At 51.1% G+C, this 17,578-nt stretch overlaps 2 protein-coding genes across 4 annotated transcripts in view; one reads left to right on the forward strand and one right to left on the reverse strand.

Annotated features, from left to right (window-relative positions):
- The window catches only part of LOC311434126 (interferon-induced very large GTPase 1-like), a 41,843-nt gene extending 25,387 nt beyond the window's left edge, over positions 1-16,456 (reverse strand). Inside the window, exons 1-2 of one of the 2 annotated variants that reach the window (XM_084514030.1) lie at positions 16,341-16,456; positions 9,269-15,575 (exon numbers count right to left, since the gene is read on the reverse strand). In XM_084514030.1, the coding sequence (XP_084370156.1) occupies positions 9,269-15,573 (6,305 nt within the window). In that variant the 5' untranslated portion in view covers positions 15,574-15,575; positions 16,341-16,456. Of the gene's footprint in view, positions 1-8,124; positions 15,576-16,340 lie in introns of those variants that run through there. The other variant, XM_084514029.1, reaches the window with a different exon arrangement.
- LOC311434121 (interferon-induced very large GTPase 1-like) overlaps positions 1-17,578 on the forward strand; it is a 67,092-nt gene that overhangs the window by 22,181 nt on the left and 27,333 nt on the right. The gene's annotated exons all lie outside the window — the stretch shown is intronic.

Raw genomic sequence — 17,578 nt, forward strand, 5'->3', positions numbered from 1 at the left:
GTCACCAACCAGTTCTTCATGGATAATGAGGGCCACATCCTGCTCCCCATCCCCTTCCACCAGCTCAGGGTACTGGGTATCCAGAGAACATCCGGTATTGCCGCTAAAGACTGAGGCAAAGAAGGCATTGAGCACCTCCGCCTTTTCCTCATCTCTTGTAACTAAGTTTCCCCCCGCATCCAGTAAAGGATGGAGATTCTCCTTAGTCCTCCTTTTTGTGTTGATGTATTTATAGAAACGTTTTTTGTTATCTTTAACGGCAGTAGCCAGATTGAGCTCCAGATGAGCTTTGGCCTTCCTAATTTTGTCCCTGCACAGCCTCGCTACTTCTTTAAAGTCCTCCTTAGTGGCCTGCCCACTTTTCCAAAGCTTATAAACCCTCTTTTTCCTCCTAAGATCAAGCCACAATTCTCTGTTGAGCCAGGCCGGTCTTCTTCCCCGCCAGCTCGTCTTTGGGCACGTGGGAACAGACCGTTCCTGCGCCATTAAGACTTCCCTCTTGAAGAGCGCCCAGCCTTCCTGGACCCCTCTGCCCTTCAGAACCGCCTCCCAAGGGACTCCACCAACCAATGTCCTGAGCAGCTCAAAGTCAGCCCTCCGAAAGTCCAATACAGCGGTTTTACTGGTCCCCTTCCTGGCCTCGCCAAGAATAGTGAACTCCACCATTGCGTGGTCACTCTGCCCTAGACAGCTCCCGACGATCACGTCCTCCACCAGTCCTTCTCTGTTTGTGAAGAGAAGGTCTAGCGGGGCACCTCCCCTGGTAGGCTCACTAACCAGCTGCGTCAGGAAGCTATCTTCCACGCTCTCCAGAAACCTCCTAGACTGCTTTCTCAGGGCTGTGTTGTGCTTCCAGGATATGTCAGGGAAGTTGAAGTCCCCCACGAGTACAAGAGCTGATGATTTTGCAACCTCTGTCAGCTGCCTGTAGAATTCCTCATCCGTCTCCTCATCCTGGTTCGGCGGTCTATAGCAGACCCCGACCAGGACACTAGCCTTGTTGTCCCTGCCGATCCTAACCCAAAGGGACTCGACCTTGTCATTCCCAACCTCGAGTTCTACAGCCTCGAAAGACTCTCTAATATAGAGAGCCACACCACCACCCCTTCTATGCTGCCTGTCCCTTCTATAGAGCTTATAGCCAGGCATTGCAGCACTCCAGTCATGAGACTGGTCCCACCACGTCTCCGTGATGGCAACCAAGTCGTAGCCTGCCTGCCGCACGATGGCTTCCAGCTCCTCCTGTTTGTTACCCATGCTGCATGCATTGGTGTAGATGCACTTCAGCTGGGCCATTGCCTTATCCTCCGGCCTTGCCATTGTTCCCCCTGGCACAGCCCCAACAATCCTAGCCTCAGCCCCATCCCCCTTCCTACCTAGTTTAAAGCCCTCTCAATGAGCCCTGCCAGTTCCTGGCCCAGGATCCTTTTTCCCCTAAAAGATAGGGACCCGTCTGCGGCCATCAGGCCAGGTGCTGAGTAAAGTGCCCCATGATCAAAAAACCCAAGATTTCTGCGTTGGCACCAGCCCTGGAGCCACGTGTTTAACAGGTGGGCTTTCCGTGTCCTCTCTGAACTCCTCCCTGCCACCATAGGGATGGACGAAAACACCACCTGCACTCCCGCTCCATCCACTAACCGACCCAGCCCCCTAAAGTCCCTTTTGATAGCCTTGAGGCTTCTCTCTTCGATGTTATCACTGCCCGCCTGGACTATCAAAAGGGGGTAATAGTCAGAGGGGCGTACCAGGTTAGGAAGCTTCCTGGCAACGTCCCTGACCCTGGCCCCAGGGAGACAGCAGACTTCCCTACGGGTAGGGTCCGGCCGACAAATAGGGCCCTCTGTTCCCCTAAGAATCGAGTCACCAACAACAATAACCCTCCTGTCTTTTTTGGTGGAGCAGTCCTGAGGCGCGGAGTCGACCTCCTCGCTCCAGGCATCCTCCTGGGAACATTTGCTACCTCTTCCTCACACACCGGCCTCTCAATCTCTAGGGCCTCAAACCTGTTGTGTAAGGGCACCTGGGAAGGTGGGGCCGGAAGGGGAGAGCATCGCCTGCGATGTCGAGCAGGGACCTGTTTCCATTCCTCCTCAGCTCCCAGATCCCCTCCCTCTGCCCGACGGGGACAGGGCAGGGGGTCCGCCCCCATTTGGGGAGTCTCACCTCGGCACCTCCCCTTGAGGCCCTGCAGGGAGTTACTCCAGAAGTCTATCTCCCGCTCACACTCCCTGATGGCCCTCAACCTCTCCACCTCCTCCTTGAGCTCCGCCACCATGCGGACCAGGTCATCCACCTGCTCGCACCTCACACACGCAGTTTCTCTGCCTCCCGCCGATGGCAGCAAGAGGCTCAGACACTCCTTGCATCCGGTGACCTGAACTGCGGCATTTTTTAACGGGTAGTCGGTCTGCGTGTGCACCGACTTTCTGGAGAGCGCGCCGTGCCTGGTGGCGACCATTATCGCCTAGTTACGGCTGTTGTTAACGAGGTGTTGTTTGTGTGTAGGGGGAGCGCTCTGCCCTTCCTGCGCGCCCTGCCTGCGCGAACTGCCGCGCCACTCCCTCTGACGCGCCACGCCCTGTTTGCCCGCCCTGTTCGCCGCGCTCCTGGTCGCTCGCGCTCCCTAGGGGCTGCTTTTGAAGGGCTGGGGAGGGGGCGCTGCTGGCTCCGCCTTCGCCTCGTCAGCCTCCCTCACGAGGGCTGCCGGGTCCTGGCGGCTCCCTCTAGTAGGCTCGATGCCGGACAAAATTAGCCCTGCCTGGCCCGATCCCCCGCTTCGCTGCAGAACGCGTCTGCCCCGGAGCCGATCGCCTCGGCAAATGGCAGTGAAATGGCGGTGGGTCCCGATTTAAATAGCCCGCCGCTGACGCTGCTGGCTCCGCCTTCGCCTCGTCAGCCTCCCTCACGAGGGCTGCCGGGTCCTGGCGGCTCCCTCTAGTAGGCTCGATGCCGGACAAAATTAGCCCTGCCTGGCCCGATCCCCCGCTCCGCTGCAGAACGCGTCTGCCCCGGAGCCGATCGCCTCGGCAAATGGCAGTGAAATGGCGGTGGGTCCCGATTTAAATAGCCCGCCGCTGACGCTGCTGGCTCCGCCTTCGCCTCGTCAGCCTCCCTCACGAGGGCTGCCGGGTCCTGGCGGCTCCCTCTAGTAGGCTCGATGCCGGACAAAATTAGCCCTGCCTGGCCCGATCCCCCGCTCCGCTGCAGAACGCGTCTGCCCCGGAGCCGATCGCCTCGGCAAATGGCCAGTCCTTCTCTGTTTGCGAAGAGAAGGTCTAGCGGGGCACCACCCCTGGTAGGCTCACTAACTAGCTGCGTCAGGAAGCTATCTTCCACGCTCTCCAGAAACCTCCTAGACTGCTTTCTCAGGGCTGTGTTGTGCTTCCAGGATATGTCAGGGAAGTTGAAGTCCCCCACGAGTACAAGAGCTGAAGATTTCACAACTTCTGTCAGCTGCCTGTAGAACTCCTCATCCGTCTCCTCATCCTGGTTCGGCGGTCTATAGCAGACCCCAACCAGGACGCTAGCCTTGTTGTCCCTGCCGATCCTAACCCAAAGGGACTCGACCTTGTCATTCCTAGCCTCGAGTTCTACAACCTCGAAAGACTCTCTAATATAGAGAGCCACACCACCACCCCTTCTATGCTGCCTGTCCCTTCTAAAGAGCTTATAGCCAGACATTGCAGCACTCCAGTCATGAGACTGGTCCCACCACATCTCCGTGATGGCAACCAAGTCATAGCCTGCCTGCTGCACGATGGCTTCCAGCTCCTCCTGTTTGTTACCCATGCTCCGTGCATTGGTGTAGATGCACTTCAGCTGGGCCATTGCCTTATCCTCCGGCCTTGCCATCGTTCCCCCTGGCACAGCCCCAACAATCCTAGCTTCAGCTCCATCCCCCTTCCTACCTAGTTTAAAGCCCTCTCAATGAGCCCTGCCAGCTCCTGGCCCAGGATCCTTTTTCCCCTAAAAGATAGGGACCCGTCTGCGGCCATCAGGCCAGGTGCTGAGTAAAGTGCCCCATGATCAAAAAACCCAAGATTTCTGCGTTGGCACCAGCCCCGGAGCCACGTGTTTAACAGGAGGGCTTTCCGTGTCCTCTCTGAACCCCTCCCTGCCACCGTAGGGATGGAAGAAAACACCACCTGCACTCCCGCTCCATCCACTAACCGACTCAGTCCCCTAAAGTCTCTTTTGATAGCCTTGAGGCTTCTCTCTTCGATGTTGTCACTGCCCGCCTGGACTATCAAAAGAGGGTAATAGTCAGAGGGGCGTACCAGGTTAGGAAGCTTCCTGGCAACGTCCCTGACCCTGGCCCCAGGGAGACAGCAGACTTCCCTACGGGTAGGGTCAGGCCGACAAATAGGGCCCTCTGTTCCCCTAAGAATAGTCTCCAACAACAATAACCCTCCTGTCTTTCTTGGTGGAGGCAGTCCTGAGGCGTGGAGTCGACCTCCTCGCCCTAGGCATCCTCCTGGGAACACTTGCTACCTCTTCATCATCTCCAGGGCCTCAAACCTGTTGCATAAGGGCACCTGGGAAGGTGGGGCCGGAAGGGGAGGGCATCACCTGCGATGTCGAGCAGGGACCTGTTTCCCTTCCTCCTCAACTCCCAGATTCCCTCCCTCTGCCTGACGGCAACAGGGCAGGGGGTCCACCCCCATCTGGGGCGTCTCACCTCAGTACCTCTCCTTGAGGCCCTGCAGGGAGTTACTCCAGCAGTCTATCTCCTGCTCACACTCCCTGATATCCCTCAACCTCTCCACCTCCTCCTTGAGCTCAGCCACCATGCGGACCAGGTCATCCACCTGCTCACACACCTCACACATGCAGTTTCTCTGCCTCCCGCCAATGGTAGCAACAGGCTCAGACACTCCTTGCATCCGGTGACCTGAACTGCTGCATTTTTTAACGGGTAGTCGGTCTGGGTGTGTACCGACTTCCTGGAGAGCACACCGTGCCTGGTGGAGACCATTATCACCTAGCTAACGGCTGTCGTTAAGGAGGTGTTCCTATGGGCAGGGGGAGCGCTCTGCCCTTCCTGTGCGCCCTGCCTGCGCGAACTGCCGCGCTAACTGCCACGCCACTCCCTTCTGACGCGCCACGTCCTGTTTGCCCGTCCTGGTCGCCGCGCTCCCTAGGGGCAGCTTTTGAACGGCTGGGGAGGGGGTGCTGCTGGCTCCGCCTTTGCCTTGTCAGCCTCCCTCACGAGGGCTGCCGGATCCTGGCAGCTCCCTCAAGTAGGTTCGATGCTGGAAAAATTAGCCCTGCCTGGCCTGATCCCCCACTCCGCTGCAGAACGCGTCTGCCCCGGAGCCGATCGCCTCGGCAAATGGCCTTTTTAAAATGATCTTTTAAAAGGAAAAAAACCATGGGAGCAAAAGACTCTGACAACAGAAGCAATGAACTCCCTCGATTTTATTGAGCAAAAAGTATCATCAAGCATGCTCGCCAGGTGAAACCCGAATGAACCACTTGATCTGTATGTATATTTCACGGGAAGGGGGGGAGTAGGGGCACTAGCCCAGGGCCCCCCTCAAAAAGTTCAACCAATACAGTGGATAGTCCTAGGAAAACCGTCACGCGCATTCTCTCCAGGAGCTGAGTGCCTTGGTAACCTCAACATGAAAGGCCGAAAACTCGCCCTAAGACACCTAGGTATCGAACCCGCCACGATATATCTACCCTTTTGTAAACAGCTGCTACCTCAACCAGTAGTGATGTCAGAATCTCTAGCCATAGCCCTTGCCGGATTTTGCAGAGAAGTTCAATGCGCTATTAAGCCCCCTTGGGCTCAAATGCTGAAAATTGTCAACATCGACCTCCAACAGAAGACCATGGACCAGCCCCAATGGGGACCAACGGTCTTCACACATGCATCCTCAGCAACCTCAACCGCGGCAGCGGTATGGCAATCGGGAGGAGAATGACACAGCATTAAAATGAACGATCACGCGCTTTCAGTCCAGCAATTAGAAGCGACGGCCGTAGTACTAGCCTGTGGACTGTTCCCAATGGAACACCGCAACAGAGTGACCGATTCAATGTTCGTAGCCAAACTTTGCTTGGCCATGTCGGGGCCTGGCGTGTCAACATCCACGGTTGCTCTAATGCTAGAAGAAGCACTTTTCTCCCGAAAAGGCACCATATCGGTCACCCACGTCAACAGCCACAACCCAATCAAAGGGTTTTACCAAATCAGTAACGACAAAGCAGATGCCGCTGCAAAAAGATTATGGACACTAAAAGATGCCCGCCAGCTACATGAGTCCCTCCACACTGGAGCTAAAGCGCTAGCTAAGAGATGTGGGATTTCGACCACCGACGTGAAACACATAGTAGCTACGTGTCCCCACTGTCAAAAAGCACCACTATGGTCCAGTGGAGTCAACCCCAGAGGTCTCAAAGCCTCTGAGGTGTGGCAGACAGATTTTACGCTCTGTCAGATGCTGAGACCTCGAGTGTGGCTAGCGGTAACCGTAGACACATATAGCGGGGTGATTGTAGCCACACAACACCTTAAGGCCGACTCCAAAGCAACCATCCAACATTGGCTGACAGCCATGGCGTGGCTTGGAATCCCTAATCAGATCAAAACAGACAATGGTTCGAATTTTGTGTCCAAATCAGCCCAGGCATTCACTCAGAAATGAGGTATTACTCTAATATACGGCATCCCGTATAATAGTACAGGACAAGCCATAGTCACAGAATCACAGAATCACAGAATCACAGAATTTCTAGGTTGGAAGAGACCTCAAGATCATCGAGTTCAACCTCTGACCTAATGCTAACAGTCCCCACTAAACCATATCCCTAAGCTCTACATCTAAATGTCTTTTAAAGACTTCCAGGGATGGTGACTCCACCACTTCCCTGGGCAGCCCTTTCCAGTGCCTAACAACCCTTTCAGTAAAGAAGTTCTTCCTAACATCTAACCTAAAACTCCCCTGGCGCAACTTAAGCCCATTCCCCCTCGTCCTGTCACCAGTCACATGGGAGAACAGGCCAACCCCCACCTCACTACAGCCTCCTTTAAGGTATCTGTAGAGAGCAATAAAGTCGCCCCTGAGCCTCCTCTTCTCCAGGCTGAACAAGCCCAGCTCCTTCAGCCGCTCCTCGTAGGACTTGTTCTCCAGGCCCCTCACCAGCCTCGTCGCCCTTCTCTGCACCCGCTCAAGCACCTCCATGTCCTTCTTGTAGCGAGGGGCCCAAAACTGAACACAGTACTCAAGGTGCGGCCTCACCAGAGCTGAGTACAGGGGGACGATCACCTCCCTAGCCCTGCTGGCCACACTGTTTCTGATACAAGCCAGGATGCCATTGGCCTTCTTGGCCACCTGAGCACACTGCTGGCTCATATTCAGCCGACTGTCCACCATCACTCCCAGGTCCTTCTCTGCCTGGCAGCTCTCCAACCAGAGCTGTGATTCTGTGATTCTGTGATTCTCTGATTCTGTGATTCTGTGATACTGTGATTCTGTGATTCTGTTCAGCCTGGAGAAGAGAAGACTGAGAGGGGATCTCATCAATGTGTATAAATACCTGAGGTGTGGGAGACAGAGGGATTTGGCCAACCTCTTTTCAGTGGTTTGTGGGGACAGGACAAGGAGTAATGGCCACAAGATGGAGCACAGGAAGTACCGCACCAATATGACAAAGAACTTCTTCACGGTGAGGGTGACGGAGCATTGGAACAGGCTGCCCAGGGAGGTTGTGGAGTCTCCTTCTCTGGAGATATTCAAAGCCTGTCTGGACACCTACCTGGGCAGCCTGCTCTAAGGAACCTGATTTGGCAGAGGGGTTGGACCTGATGATCTTTTGAGGTCCTTTCCAATCCCTTCAATTCTGTGATTCTGTGAAACTATTATTTGCCAGTGTCATTTCTTTTCCCATAGCCGCTGATAAAACTGGTACTTGCTAATGTTGCCTTCACTCTTCATCTGGCACTTGGTCTTGATCTTGGCGGTATGCCTGCTTCCTGCAGGAATATTTTTCTAGTTTGCTTTAAGACAAAGCTGATGTATATATTTATGGCAAGAAAGGGAGAGGACTTTGACTTTATCACACAGCAAGGGAATCGCTGAGCAGCAGCATAAGAAGCACTCCTTAGTTCACCCAACGTTGTAGCAATTACATTTAGTTTTATTGACAAGGTTAAATCATAATCATTACAAGAAGATTTTGTGGTTATCCTCATATTATGTTCTTCTAAAATGCAAAGCACTTGCAGTTTTTCCTTCATACCAACTTAGCCTAACATTTCTCCAGTTCAGCAAGTGCATTCTGCTTTGTAACTGTGTGCCATGAAGCAGGGATTTCTCCTTTGCCATGAAATTTCCCATTGTAGCGATGTTCTAGCTGTGTCCTGAAAGAAGACACAAACCATTTCCAGTATGCTTGCATGGATGTGTCAGGAGGAATGCTCCAAGTGGAATAGGGATGTCCTGCATCCCGGTATTTCTTGTAGGGAATACTAGTGTTTTCACTAATCAAGAAGTAGTTGCCACTTGAAACACTGCTAGAACAAATATCAATGACTAGGTTGTCTGTTTTATGCCATTTGTATCCTGACAAAACTTGTGGACGATGGAAGACAACCCGGTGGTCTCCATCATGGTTTGGCATAGTGTTAGTGCAAACAGCCCCACAAAAGGGACACTGCTCCTGGCACCCTGCAAACTGCTCAGCCAGTATTGTGTGAGGCTGCCTTTCAAAGGAGATCATACGAGCTTCTTCAAACTCCTTCTTGAGATCATCAATAATGGGAGACAGTGCTTCTGTCATGGCATTATTCAGGAACTCTATGTCTCTTATCTCCTGATGTTCAATGCCCTTCAGGTTGCTCCTGGGCAAGTTTAGCATGTCTCCAAGTGCTCTGCAGAATTCATCCAGCCAAAGAGAGATTTTATCCTTTCTGTCTTTTCTGTCTTTGACAACCGTGGTTGATGCAAAAACTGCTGACTTTATGCTTTCATAGTAACGAGAGAGGGAGTCTCTTAAAAACGTCTCTAGCCTTCTGTTCTTATCTAAACAGTACGTCTCAACTTTTGTCTTAATGTAATTATTTAAAAAGTCTCCTGGGGCATTAAGGTAATGCTTGAAATTTTCAAATTTTTCTTTTTCTGCTAGGAATTTCAGCATGTAAGCTTCCAGAGTCGATCTATTGCCTCTGAAATCTGGTATTTTATTCTTCACGTCTCGAGCTATGTCAAGAGCTGTCTTCTCATAGATGGCGTGTCGAAGAGCTGGGGCAATCTTGCTGCACAGGAAATCAGCAAATGTTGTGATGCAAGAGGCTCCTTGGCAGGAAATATGGAAACATTTGAAGAAGTCTTCTCTCTTGCTCTCCAGGTAGACGACTGGATCATTCGCTTTCCTGAATGCTGCATGCATGTCTTTAAACATTTCTGCTGCCATTCTGCACAGGTACAGTGATAATTCCATTTTGTAAACTTTATTAAAACTGTAATTTGCAGTGGTAGGAACAGAGTTCATACCTTTCTCCACTTCATTTAGTATTTCATGAATAAAAGTTTGGCTGTAATCCATTTTGTCCTTTTTCTTCTTCTCAATGTTTGCCTTCACACGCATTATGATGCTCTGTGTAATGCGGTACATGTTGTTCACATCGACATCGTCCAAACTCTTAGAAAAGATGCGGAAGCCTTTTTTCTTAGACACATGTTTCTCTATGTCAAGAGAAAATGTATTATTTTGGTAGAAATTCAATATTTGTTTAACTATATTAGACTCCCTGAAGTGCTCTAGAAGGACATTTTCTATGTCCACATCGATGTCCACCTGTTCCAGAGGGGGAGTAGCAGAGGACACTTCAGCAACCCACTGCATCCAGATAGAATTGAAACACTTTCTCAGTTCACTTTCACCTAATTTCTGGCCTTTTAGAGACAGGGCCAACTCTCTGCTCTTTCTCAGGAGCTCGTTTTCATATGTGGACTTCCTCTCATCCAGTTTACTCTGGCTCTTCTTTAGTTCTGTAAGTTTCTCACACTTCCTTCGCGTTTCAACAAGAAGGGACTCTCTCAGTTCTTTCAGCTTCAGTTCTGTGCTGCATTTCCACTGGATCAGTATTTCACAGTCTTTGTCTTCACTGAAGAATGTTTCCATGTTCTTGGTGATGGCATCACTTCTCTCTTGCACCAGTTTTTCAAGGTGTTCCGTGGTGACCTTGCCCAACTCCCCATTCTGCACCTTGTTTTCCAGTTTCATTTGCAAGTCTAAGATGTGACTTCTCAGCTGCCAGGTCCACCGACTAAATGCAGTTTCCAGTTTCTTGTAGGCAGCAATCTCCACTGAATTCTTGAAGCTGAAAACAAAGTTTTCATTCAGCAGGGCATTCCACAGGTCACTAATACGAACTTTCAAGCTGGAGAGCCTCAAAACGCTGCTGTGCGATTCCTTCTTGGCAGCTTGGAGAATTTTGCTCTTTAATTCCTGGATGTTCTGGCTGTAGGTGGGGTTGGGCGGTGCCATCGGTGGGTTTCCTTCCCACAGGTGAGCAAAGTAATGAATGTGGGTGTTCACGTCAAAGCGGATGACATCGCTGAAGCAGGTGATGTCACAGAATTCCTGCTGGGCCGCGGTCACGGTCATTTCATCCAGCTTTTCCTGCAGACGTCTTTGTCCTTCCATGTTCTGTTCCTTTGCAGTTATTTCACCCACATTTTGGTGCACAAAGAGGCAGCCTGGGGAAATATTAACTTGCTTCATTCTCAGGAAAGCCTGCACAGCAATCTGAAGGATGTCTTGCATTTCCGAAGGATTTTCTCCAAAGATGTTGATCAGAGTCATGTTGCCGATGCCAATGACAAAGGTGGCCAGCTCACTGTTGTGATTAAGTGACTGCTTATTGGCCATCTCTATGGCACGGAGTCCTTCTGTGTCAACAACGAGCATGTAATCAAAGTTCAAATCCTGTTGGAGCTTCTCGTCCACTTTAATGAGCTGCATAAACGCTCCCCGGGTGCACCTCCCTGCGCTGACGTTAAACTGCAGACCAAACATGGCATTCAGCAGGGTTGACTTCCCTGTGCTCTGGATGCCAAGCACGGAAAGCACAAATACTCGCTTGTCCCCTAGCTTCTCAATTAACCCGTCAAAGATGGCTCCAATCCATTGCAGTGGTATGTAAGAAGCATCACCATCCATCAGCTCAATGGGATACCCTAAAACCATCAGACTGGCAGCAATTTCAGGTAGTTTGACATACCATTTTTCTTTGGAGTATGTTGATTCCAGTGCCTCATAAATCTGCCCCACCTCTCTCAAAATATGCTCAAGGCCAATGGACGAATCATTGATTTCATTGGAAAGGGCATCTAATTTCTTCACAAATTGCGTTTTCAGGTTGTTGTTTTCATTGTTTTTCTTTAATGCCAGGATTTGATACCATACCTTATGGTACTCTCTCTTCAGCTCTTCAAGGTGATCAGAAGAGATGTCGTCCATGAAGATCTTCATCCACTGCAGAAAGAATTTCTTGGTATTGTCTGGCTGTGACTGGAGAAATTCAAGGACTGTTTTCATCAGCTGATTGAGGGGAAATGCTTTGCCTAGTTGCTTTCTTCGTACTGCAGACTTCTCCGATTCAATTTGGCTCCGATGATGCTCTATGCTCTTGTTCCCCTTTTCCTGCAAGCAAGTGAGTTCTGTGTCCTTTTTACACCACATGTACCACAGTTTTCCCTGAAGAGGCAGTAGCTGTGATTTGATCTCAGACAACTTCTGCTTCTTCAACAGATTCACCAGTTTGATTGCCGTTTCTTTGGCTGTCACGCACGCTTCTGCATCTTCATCGACTAGGAAGCCGTGCTCGCGAGCTGTGCTCAGGCATGCATTGAGGCTAACAAGCGTGCTCGACCCTTCTACTAGGTCTCGGATGGTTTTTGTCAGCTCACCCACTAATTCTGCTTCATTTCTGTTCTTGATCCCTATTCTTACGTTCTGGCCAGATCGGCCACCTGCAATGCTCTCTTTCTCAGTGAAAAGGCAAACCAAAGGCCTCTGAGACTGCCATAGATCATGTAAAATTCTCCTGCCTTTCTTCTCATTGCTCTGATCCAACTCAGAAACAAGAACCACGTTCACGGCAGAGATCTCCTGTAAAAACTGCAGCTGGGGTTTGTAATCTCTCGCATCTCCGTGCAGGTTGCAGAAAGCAACAGGGCCGTTAAAGCTGTCGTTGTTGCTACCACGGGGAAGGTACCAGGAGATCTCCACAACACCTTTCATCAGGAAGCAGTCTTTGGTGCTGCCTTCGCAATGGCGGTGGAAAAAAGTGTCGTGTTTCTTCCTGCTCAGCAGGGCATTCAGGAGCTGAGACTTGGAAGAGGAAGGAGAGCTGCCGATGCGGAGGAAGGACACGATGGGCATCTCTGCCTGATAAATGAGTTTGTTGTTGTGACTGCTAGTGCTCGTCTGCTCTCCTGATCTCACCGTCCCTTTCCAGCTCTTCTTGATTTGGCTGAGGGACCAGAGAGGGAACTCTATCTGTGAAGTGCCCGGGTTTGGTACCAGGAGGGGTAGTGCAAACTGGCAGAAAGCGAGCTTGGATGAAAGGTACTGTCTCATGAAATCATCAGCACAATGAAAAATTGCCATCTGGAGGTCCATGGGGTGCACATGACTCTCCCTGCTTGCAGATTCAGGGGCTCCTTTGTCCAAGTCACTGAGAAAGTCATCAAAGGAATCAGAAGGCTCGTGCTCCTCCCCTGAGGTGTTTGGTGTGGGTGCAACTCCCAGCTTAATCGCCTCCTTGCAAGTCAGGTACCTCACCCGATAATCCACGGTCAGTAGCCTTTGCAGGAAGTAAAATGGTAGCTCGCTGTCCACGCTGGGCTGGCTGTCGTGTACAGATTTCTGGTGTATTATGTGGTAATCTTCTGTGCCCATTTTTCTTGGATAGTACCTTTCCAGCCCGAGGCGCTTAAGTAAGTTGAGGAACTCTGGGCTTGCAGTGGCTTGACTTGCTTTGGATTTGCTACTTTCTGATTTAGGTTTGCACTGACTGGGAGGCTGCATGCCTTGAAAAGCATCTTCCAGGTCTTTGATTATATCGTCTTTGTTCAGGTTGCCAGATGTGTCCTCCACTTGCCCATCAATGAAGGATTGCAAATCTCTTTCCAGCATCTCCCAGTCTTTGAATGCATTGTGCTTTTCGAGGAGAGCTTTCATCTCTGTGGACCATGTGTTTTTCATCTTTTCTTTCATGAAAAGTAAGCGGTCATTCTTCTGCTCAGGGGTCACCTTCTTGTTTTTGGATGTTATGGTGAGCCCCGTCAGCAGCAGGAAGGCCTGAGCTCTGCAAGCATCCTGTTCCTTCAGGCTCTGATACTTGTTATGTGCCACACGCATTTCCTGTATCATGAAATTAATTTCTGGACACCCAAGAAGGCACTGAAAAGTGCCGCTTTCTACTTGGTATCCCGTGCTGGTTGTAACTAAGAGCACTAAGAGTTCTATGTCTTCCTGTGCCCTTTGCTGCAGAGACTGGAGCAAGGAAGAAACAGACTGGCTTACAGTGAAGGTGGCTTTGATCTTTGCCTCATGAATAGCAGATGCAGAAATTGCCGGTGTGTAGGTGACTTCCTGGATGTACTCCGTCATCTGCTGCAGTGTTGTATTGAGATCTTCAAGACTGGAGATATTGGGAGTTTTGGGAAGCGTGTCCTCCTTGTGGAAGACCCATTGCATAATGAAGGAAGTCTTGGGGAAGTCCTTGACAGAATAGATGTGAGGATCCAGCAGGCACTGCAGCAGAGATTTGATGTGGGTGGTGTTTTCTGGAGAAGACTTCTGGCAAAAAGAAACAGTGTTCACCAGGAACTCCTGCAATGCTTTGTCTGACAGACATATGTTGATCCAGACACTGTGATTTTTTGTTCTCTTATTCAGACTCTGTTTAAAATCTAGCAACATGAGCAGTTTCTTTTCATACACCATCCCCTCCCAGGTCTTCACTTGCTTCAGGAAAGCTCCGGCCTCTTCTACAGCACTGGCCAGTTCCTCTCCAAAGATCACGCTGGTGTTGTGATTCGTTAGCGCTTCGTAGACAGCCCTGAGGCTGCTGCCCATTTGATGGGAGGATTTAAAATCGCTGCTGTGGTTGGACAGGATTATGTCCCACACTGGGATCAGCTGAAAGCCCCGGTCGATCACACACCAGGTTGTGTTATTGGCCACAAGCCCGCATTTCCACTCGGGAAGGGAATCTGTCTCTGCTGGGCCCCCTGTTTTGGTCACATAGAGCTGAACTGCTGTGTGGGTGCTGCTTCTGTCTCTTCCCTGAAATGATGCCTGTGAGCTGGAGTTTGAAGCATCCCACTTCACTCCCCTCTTGGTACTGAAGCCGCTGAAGCTAGCCCCGACGTAGCTGTTCAGTGCTTCAGATGTTTGTTGCTTCATCTCATCCCATTGCTCTGCCCTGAAACCTTTGGCAGATGCTTTCCACCAGAATATTCCCCCAAAGTGGAGGGGTCCCTGGTTCACATGGGACCCAAACCTGCTAAAGAAGATGGCGCACCTGCTCTTCAGTAGGTGGAACCTGTCTGCCTCCTGGGTGGTGCTCAGAAGCTGTTCGATGTCTTGCAGCTCTCGCAGGGCTGCGTCTGAGAGGCGAAGCTGGTCCTTTTGGAAGTAGTAGGAGGCCAGAGGGATGTATTGGTACTTGGTGATGCAAATGTACGCCTGCTCCGAGCGTGACCGACGGGAGTCCTCTGACTGTGAGGACTCGCTGGAATCTACACCTCTTTCAACACTGAACCCCCAGAACCCAGCTTTGGCAGAAGCGCTGATGCTGAACCCCAGCTGCTCCATGGACTTGGTGAAAGTGGCTTCTTCTTCAGAGGAGGAGAACTCCTTCCTCTCAAGCAGCGACCCTTGCACTGGACCAGTGAGCATGAAGCCATCAGGGACCCTGATGAGTTGCTCTCGCTTTGTCAGCACATCCTCCAGGCTCTTGGTTTGGTAAATCCCCTGTAGAGCCAGGCCTCCCGATGCCCGCCTCAGGACCTCCTCGTCAGAGACGTTCTCCCTCTCCCCCATGGACTTCTCCTGCTGCTCCAGTTGCTTCCGGATGCTCACCAGCTTATCCAGCAATCCCTTCTCTGGAGGTGCCCAGTACTCCTTGGGAATGTCCATGGCTTGCTGTAGGGCCTCCTCTTTCTGTCTTATCATTTCCTTGCTGTGGCTGCGGCTCTTCTGCATTTCTTCCAGCTCCCGTAGGATTGACTTGGCTGCTTCTTGTCTCTGCTTCATCCTCTCCAAGCGCTGCTTCTGTACTTCATCAACAGCTCTTTTGTTGTCTGTGATTCCTAGGAGACTTTGGAGTGCCTTGGTCTCCCAGGGGTACCATACTTCGCACTCCAGTTTAAGGTAGTCTTCATATTGTAGATGTTTCAAAGCATTTATTGACTTAACACCCAATATCTCTGACAGTTTGGGGATCCAGTATTCTTCATCAAGTCCTTCCTTCTCAAATGCTTCTGCCAGCAATTGCTTAGCAATTCGTGCCTTTTCCCCAGCATCTGCTCTCTCCTCCTGTGACTCCATGGCTGTGGAAGGGGAGAAGAGACTTTTGTTACATCAGGTTAGAGGAGGCCACCACCCCTTAGAAGAGGCCTCTCTACAGTTCCCGGCCCATGGATTTCTTCTGCCCTGCTGCTGGAACCCAGCCTCGGGCACCCCCGAGATAGGCACACACAGACAGACAGTCACACGCAACCACTGGCACGGCTGCACACATAGCCATGGACAAGGCGCTGCCTTCAACAGCACCCATATATAAGCTGCCAGGACTGGTCTCACCCGTCACTGGCTCCTCGTCCTTACAGCACTCGCCAATGTGAGGTAGAGAAAGGGATTGCCTGGAGAGAGGCAATCTCTGGCCCATCAAGTAGCAACTGGAGACTGGATAACATTTATGAAGCCAACACTCTCGCCATCCACATACCCTTACACTTTTGTCATGCAAAACTACTAACTAAGGGAACAACAATGGTAAATTTTCTAGAGGGGAAGGCATATGAGGAGCGGCTGAAGTCACTTGGATTGTTCAGCCTGGAGAAGAGGAGACTGGGAGGAGACCTCATGGTGGCCTCCAACTTCCTCACGAGTGGAGCGGAGGGGCAGGTGCTGCTCTCTGGTGACCAGCAATAGGACCCGAGGGAACGGCATGGAGCTGAGACAGGGGAGGGTCAGGCTGGATATCAGGAAAAGGTTCTTCACCCAGAGGGTGGTTGGGCACCAGAGGCCCAGGGGGAAAAGGGGGCTCCCTGTGCGGCCCCTGCCCTGCCCAGCGCAAGTCAGTGGGGACCTACCTGCCCACCCTGGTGCTCTGCAGCTTCTGCACCGCCTCAGCCCAGCTCCGGCAGCCTCTCAGCCCAGCTGCTGCACTGCCTCAGCCCAGCTCTTGCACTGCCAAAGTCCAGCTCCTACCCCACCCCTTACAGAGCCCCAAGCCTCTGCACTGGTTGAAGCTTCCTGTTTACACAGCAGGGAGAGGCTTTCTTCTTTCTTGGAAGTCAGGCCATTAGATGATACAGCACCTGAAAGTGAAATTTGGCAGCTGCTGGTTGTGCTGGGGCTGAGCCAGGCTGCTGGGGCATCTGCATCCCAAGCCCCAGCCGGGGGGGTATGGTGGTTTTACTTTGCTGGGCAGCTGAACTCCACCACAATGTGCTCTCACTCCCCCTCCTTTGAAGAAGATGTGGAGAAGAAAGTATGCTTAAAAGAAAACAAAACCCAAAAAACTCATGGACTGAGATAGTGAATTTAATTTAATCTAATTTAATCTAATTTAACCTAATTTAATTTAATCTAATTCAATTAATGGGGAAAGGAAGAGGAAAAAGAAAAGAAGGAAAAAACAAAACAAGCAGAAAAAATAAACACAAGTGAAGGCTGCGTGGAAGCACAGGGAGAGAGAAAAGAAATTCCTGTCTACTTCCCATCAATGAATGACGTTCAGCTAAATCCCAGGATGCAGGGCCTCAATGCATATAGCGGTTGTTTGGGAGGACAGAAGTGTTCATAATGAGAGCCCCCCTCTCCTTCCCCTCTTCTCCCTTTTTTATTTTTCCTTTTTTATTTCCTATTTTATTCTCCCCCCTTTTTTTTATTACTGTGTGACATCATATGGTATGGAATATAAGGAAGAATGGATGTGGTAATTGACATGCCAAGGGGAATAGGGCTGAGTTGGCAAGAGGAGAGGAATGGTATTGTGTGAAGGTATGCTTTGCTCATTGTAATGTCATTGTAATGCTCAAAAACACACCCACAGCTTGGGATGACCCTAGCCCAGGTGAAGACCCTTCCCCTGAGCACGCCAAGGTCAGTGAAGAAAGAGGGGGAGAGGTGCTCCAGGCGCTGGAGCAGAAGTCCCCTGCGGCCTGTGGTGAGGACCATGGTGAAGCAGGATGTCCCCCTGCAGCCCATGGAGTACCACGGTGGAGCAGGGTTCCACGCTGCAGCCCATGGAGGGGACTATAGTGCCATAGACTGACCACAACTCCCATTCCCCCATTACCCTGCGCTGCTTGGGGGAAAGAGGTGG

The sequence above is a fragment of the Aythya ferina genome (assembly GCF_964211825.1).
Source record: "Aythya ferina genome assembly, chromosome: 3".
Lineage (NCBI taxonomy): Eukaryota > Metazoa > Chordata > Aves > Anseriformes > Anatidae > Aythya > Aythya ferina.